The following is a 6,304-nucleotide window of genomic DNA, read 5'->3' as shown; positions in this document are numbered from 1 at the left end:
AATTGCGGACCCATTGCTGAGCCATTGCTGTAGCAACTGGAATGAACCGAGGGGAATTAACCACCCAAATCTATTTTTCTCATATCTGAAATCCACCCAGAATTCTTTCATTTTAATCTCTGATTTTTAGTTTAATTAATTTGCTCATTTACATTTATTTTCAGAATTAATTACATAACTTTTCTCTTGATTTGGTTCCTGAATTGGAAATTGTTATTAGTTGATATTGCATTTATTTAGTTTAAAAGTCCCTATGGAGACGAACTTTGATACTATATCACTGTATTACTTGTTGTCAACTGTGTATACTTGCGCATATTTTAATCATTAGAATTTCCACAACAAGTTTTTGGCGCCGTTGCCGGGGATTTTAAAATTAAATTCTGTTTTATCAACTATTTTACAGTTTATTTTCATTGTTTTTAACCTTGTTGGTTCGGGTTGTGCAAACTCAGGTACCTACAGTGTATGAACCAGCAAGAGGACAATGAACTTGCTCCTATTGACCCCGAGATCGAACGAACTTTCAGAAAAAGGAGAAAGGATCAAAAGTCTAAAAGCCGAGGCACTATGGCTGAACGTGTTGATGATGAGGGGGATGGCCAGGAAGTTACTAATCCCATTGTGTTGGCAGATGACAGAGCCAGAGCAATACGAGAATACGCTGCCCCCATGTTTAATGAGCTAAATCCAGGCATTGTGAGGCCAGAAATACAAGCAGCTCAATTCGAGCTCAAGCCAGTGATGTTTCAAATGCTCCAAACCGTGGGGCAGTTCAGCGGGATGCCAACGGAGGATCCTCATCTCCACCTTCGTTCATTTTTGGAGGTGAGCGATTCCTTTAAGCTTCAAGGAGTGAGTGAAGAAGCATTAAGGCTGAAGCTATTTCTGTTCTCTTTAAGGGACCGAGCTAGATCATGGCTCAACACCCTTCCTCCCAATTCTGTTACAAAATGGAATGACTTGGCTGAGAAATTTCTAAGAAAATACTTCCCTCCCACCAGAAATGCAAAGTTTAGAAGTGAGATTATGTCGTTTCAGCAGCTGGAAGATGAGTCCACTAGTGACGCGTGGGAGAGATTCAAAGAGCTTTTAAGAAAATGTCCACACCACAGTATCCCACATTGTATACAAATGGAGACATTCTACAATGGTCTCAATGCAGCCTCTCGAATGGTCTTGGACGCTTCAGCCAATGGAGCCATTCTTTCCAAGTCTTACAACGAAGCATTTGAGATTTTGGAAAGGATTGCAAGTAATAACTATCAATGGTCAAACACTAGAGCTCCTACAAGTAGAAAGGTGGCGGGAGTTCTTGAAGTAGATGCATTAACGGCTCTAACAGCTCAAATGGCCTCAATGACCAACATCTTGAAGAATATGAGTTTGGGAGGAAATATTCAGCCAGCTGCTACCATTCAAAGTGCAGAAGTATCGTGTGTGTATTGTGGGGACGGGCATACTTTTGAGAATTGCCCTTCAAATCCAGCCTCGGTTTGCTATGTGGGTAATCAGAATTTCAACCGCAACAACAACCCATATTCTAGCACTTACAATCCAGCGTGGAAGAATCATCCTAATCTGTCATGGGGGGGTCAAGGAGCAAGTTCAAGCACAGCACCAGCACAAGGAAGACAAGCATATCCACCAGGTTTTTCACAGCAGCCGAGACCTTCACAACATGTTCAAAACACCCAGCCAAATTCTTTGGAGAATCTAATGAGGGAGTATATGGCTAAGAATGATGCAGTAATACAGAGCCAAGTAGCTTCTCTTCGTAATCTTGAGATGCAGCTCGGCCAGCTAGCCAATGAAATGAAAACTAGGCCGCAAGGATCTTTGCCTAGTGATACAGAAAACCCAAGGAGAGATGGGAAAGAACACTGTAAAGCTATTCAGCTGAGGAATGGTAAAAATCTAGGAAATTCTGAGGAAATACAGGGTAGTGGAGAGCCCACTTCAATCCAAAGCGAAGGAGAAACAAGTAACAAAACTGCCCAGGAAATTGCTGAAACTGGCCCAGTTGCTACAGCAAAGGGTCAGCAAACTGCTCCAGTAAATTCTGGTCCTAAACCGCCCCTTCCATTTCCGCAGCGATTTCGCAAACAACAACAGGACGGTCAGTTCATAAAGTTTTTGGATGTACTGAAACAGCTGCATATTAATATCCCCTTGGTCGAAGCATTGGAGCAAATGCCGAATTATGTCAAGTTCTTAAAGGATATTTTGACAAAGAAAAGGCGATTGGGGGAATTTGAGACTGTAGCTCTCACAGAAGGATGTAGCGCGATGTTGAAAAGCAAGATCCCTCCTAAGTTAAAAGATCCTGGAAGTTTCACAATTCCGTGTTCTATTGGAGGTAGAGATGTTGGAAGAGCATTATGCGACTTGGGCGCTAGCATCAACCTTATGCCTATGTCAATCTTCAAAAAGTTGGGTATTGGTGAAGCACGACCCACTACTGTTACATTACAGCTTGCTGACAGATCTATGGCTCATCCAGAGGGCAAAATCGAAGATGTTCTAGTCCAAGTGGATAAGTTTATCTTTCTGGCGGACTTCATCATTCTAGACTATGAAGCGGATAGAGAAGTACCTATAATATTGGGTCGACCTTTTCTTGCTACAGGGCGTACTCTTATTGATGTATAGAACGGAGAACTTACTATGCGGGTGAATGACCAACAAGTCACTTTTAGTGTATTCAAAGCCATGAAGTTTCCGGATGAAGTTGAAGAATGCTCTAGAGTTGATGTTATTGACACTTTAGTGGCTGAAAGAATCAGTAGAAGTGTGGAAAAAGCTGCAATGGGTGCCCAGATTTTTGTAGATGAGGAGGATTATAGTAGTGAGGAAGAGCAGATTATTACATGGGTGGATTCTTATCAACCAGTAAAGAAATTCAATAAAGTCTTTGAAGCTCTAAATCTGCCAGAAAAGCACTTCCAGCCACCCAAACCATCTATTGAAGAACCACCCCAGCTGGAGTTAAAGCCACTGCCAAGTCATTTAAAGTATGTGTACTTGGGCGACAATGATACTTTACCTGTGATAATATCTAGGTGTCTGGAGTCTGTTGCTGAAGTGGCATTGCTGAAATTGCTGAAGCAGCATAAAAGGGCGATTGGATGGACAATGGCTGATATTCAAGGGATTAGTCCAGCGCTATGTATGCACAAGATCTTGCTGGAATCTAATTGTACTCACTCTGTGGAGCAGCAAAGGAGGTTGAATCCAGTAATGAAGGACGTGGTTAGAAAAGAAGTCATTAAGTGGCTTGATTATGGGATAATCTATCCGATCTCCGATAGCACTTGGGTTAGTCCTGTCCAATGTGTTCCGAAGAAGGGGGGTGTTACAGTAGTTACAAATGACAGCAACAAACTTATTCCTACTCGCACAGTTACTGGGTGGCGGGTTTGTATGGATTATAGAAAACTTAACAAGCCACTAGAAAGGACCATTTCCCTTTGCCCTTCATCGACCAAATGTTGGACCGCTTGGCGGGTAAGGAGTTCTTTTGCTTTCTTGACGGGTATTCTGGGTATAATCAGATATCTATCGAGCCTGAAGACCAAGAGAGGACTACTTTCACCAGCCCATATGGCACATTCGCTTTTAGGAGGATGCCCTTTGGGTTATGTAATGCACCAGCCACATTTCAGCGGTGCATGATGGCTATTTTCTCGGATATGGCTGAGAGTATCTTGGAGATATTCATGGACGATTTCTCTGTCTATGGGGATTCTTTTGAAGTTTGCTTGGAAAATTTAGAAAAAGTCTTAAAGAGGTGTGAAGAAACTCATCTAGTGTTGAACTGGGAAAAATGCCATTTCATGGTGCAAGAGGGCATTGTATTGGGGCATAAAGTGTCTAGCAAGGGGATAGAGGTTGACAAAGCTAAACTGGAAGTTATTGAGAAACTACCAGCCCCTACCACGGTAAAAGGAATTAGAAGTTTCCTCGGCCATGCTGGCTTTTACAGGCGTTTTATAAAGGATTTTTCAAAGGTGTCCAAACCCTTATGCAGCTTGCTGGAGCAAAATAGGCCTTTTGAGTTTACTGATGAATGTCAAGAGGCATTTTTGAGATTGAAGTCAGCCCTTGTTACAGCACCAGTGATCACAGCACCCGACTGGTCATTACCTTTTGAACTTATGTGTGACGCCAGTGACTTCGCGATTGGAGCTGTTCTTGGGCAGCGGAAGAACAAAATTTTTCATTCTATTTACTATGCAAGCAAAACATTGGTGGACGCCCAGATTAATTACACTACAACTGAAAAAGAGCTGCTGGCCGTGATTTTTGCCTTTGAAAAATTTCGATCCTATCTTGTGGGGACTAAGGTTATTGTGTACACGGACCACTCTGCTATCAAGTATTTGATAGCCAAAAAGGATTCTAAACTGAGGCTTATACGTTGGGTTCTATTGCTGCAAGAATTGGATTTAGAAATTCGAGATAGGAAAGGCACTGAAAATCAAGTAGCGGACCATTTATCAAGGCTGGAAACTCACAATAGCAGCAGAAAATCAGAGGCAGAATTGCAGATTCAAGACTCCTTTCCTGATGAATAATTACTAGTTGTGGAACAAGAGCAGGTACCATGGTATGCAGACATTGTAAACTTTTTAGTTGGGGGCGTACATCCACCAGATTTCAACAAACAGCAGCTAAAAGATTCTTACATGATGCCAGATTTTATTTCTGGGATGAGCCATACCTGTATAAGCAATGCCCAGACCATATAATGAGAAGATGTGTCTCAGCAAATGAAGTTTCCAGCATCCTAGAACACTGCCATTCAACTCCTTATGGCGGTCATTTTGGTGGGCAACGCACCGCTGCCAAAGTATTTCAGTCAGGGTACTATTGGCCTTCTATCTTTAAGGATGCCCACGATTTTGTTCAAAGATGTGATCGCTGCCAGCGAGTGGGAAATATCTCAGCAAGGAATGAAATGCCACTTAATTACATTTTGGAGGTGGAGTTGTTTGACGTATGGGGCATTGACTTCATGGGGCCTTTCCCTCAATCTTTTGGGAACCTCTACATTTTAGTGGCTGTGGACTATGTATCGAAATGGGTGGAGGCAGTAGCTAGTCCTACAAATGATGCAAAAGTGGTTATGAAGTTCTTGTATAAACATGTTTTTACAAGATTCGGTACACCAAGAGCACTAATTAGTGATGAGGGGACGCACTTTGTCAACAAAGTCTTGGCTGCCTTATTAGCTAAGTATAGTGTAAAGCATAAAATAGCCACGGCATATCACCCACAGACTAACGGGCAAGCGGAGATTTTGAACAGAGAAATTAAGGGAATTCTTGAAAAAGTGGTGCATCCCAATAGGAAGGATTGGTAGATGATGCACTCTGGGCTTACCGTACAGCTTTTAAAACTCCTTTAGGCATGTCTCCTTATCACCTAGTTTATGGGAAGGCGTGTCATCTTCCTGTAGAATTAGAACATAAGGCATTTTGGGCGTTGAAGAAGTTAAATTTGGATCTTGTAGTTGCTGGAGAAGCAAGAAAGCTGCAGCTGAATGAACTGGACGAGATGCGGCTGTTTGCTTATGAAAATGCAAAGCTGTACAAAGAAAAGATGAAGAAATGTCATGACAGCAGGATCAAGGAAAGAGTATTTGAGAAAAATCAGCAAGTGTTACTGTTTAACTCCAGGTTGAAGCTATTTCCTGGAAAGCTTAAGTCCCGTTGGTCTGGACCATTTACTGTGATGGAAGTGTATCCATTTGGAGCTGTCCTGGTGAAAGACGAAAAATCGGGAAGAGAATTCACAGTTAACGGACAGCGGCTGAAACGTTATTTGGGTGGGGAGGTTGACAGAGAAAAAATCTCCGTCAGTCTGAAGGATGCTTGAAGGAGAAAAACTATGGGTTGCCATGAATTTCTTGTGTCACATTTGGGCAACCCATGAGTGAAAGAGACAGTTGTAAATAAATAATGTATGTAACTAAGTTTGGGGTGTATTACCCCTTGAAAAAAAAAAAAAGAGCATAAAGAAGCAGGTCAGCCAGGAGTTGATAAAGCTGGGAATAGGCTGAGAATAGAAGTCTGGGCAGAGGCGTTATTTTTCTGGAATGGTGGATTGCTATATCATTGCTTCAGCATTTAGCAGGGTCGCAGGGGAAGAATGTTATGCTAAAGCAACTAGTCAGCAATGCTGAGCAGCAAATCAATGAGGCTGGGTCCAAGAGAAAAATATCGGGGCTTAACACGGGATTGCTTGGTTCGAAAAGAAAAATCGCACGTGCTTGAATAAAGGATTAAATGATTAATGAATT

General features: G+C 42.1%; 2 protein-coding genes and 1 non-coding gene across 3 annotated transcripts; 2 read left to right on the top strand and 1 right to left on the bottom strand.

Moving 5' to 3' along the window:
- Window positions 1-1,011: 1,011 nt before the first annotated feature.
- LOC133833643 (small nucleolar RNA R71) lies at window positions 1,012-1,118 on the bottom strand. The gene has a single exon (XR_009893012.1). It is a non-coding gene; the product is annotated as a small nucleolar RNA R71 (small nucleolar RNA).
- A 232-nt stretch (window positions 1,119-1,350) lies between these two features.
- LOC133832344 (uncharacterized) lies at window positions 1,351-2,652 on the top strand. The gene has a single exon (XM_062262702.1). The coding sequence runs from the start codon at window positions 1,351-1,353 to the stop codon at window positions 2,650-2,652; it is 1,302 nt and encodes a 433-aa protein (XP_062118686.1).
- Window positions 2,653-5,412: 2,760 nt separating this feature from the next.
- On the top strand, window positions 5,413-5,880 carry LOC133832342 (uncharacterized). The gene has a single exon (XM_062262701.1). It carries the CDS (start codon window positions 5,413-5,415, stop codon window positions 5,878-5,880), a length of 468 nt encoding a protein of 155 aa, XP_062118685.1.
- The last annotated feature ends 424 nt before the right edge of the window (window positions 5,881-6,304 follow it).

Source organism: Humulus lupulus, chromosome 4 (genome assembly GCF_963169125.1).
Source record: "Humulus lupulus chromosome 4, drHumLupu1.1, whole genome shotgun sequence".
Taxonomy (NCBI): domain Eukaryota; kingdom Viridiplantae; phylum Streptophyta; class Magnoliopsida; order Rosales; family Cannabaceae; genus Humulus; species Humulus lupulus.
The sequence above is the reverse complement of the archived record's forward strand: the minus strand, read 5'-3'. Positions and strand labels throughout refer to the sequence as shown.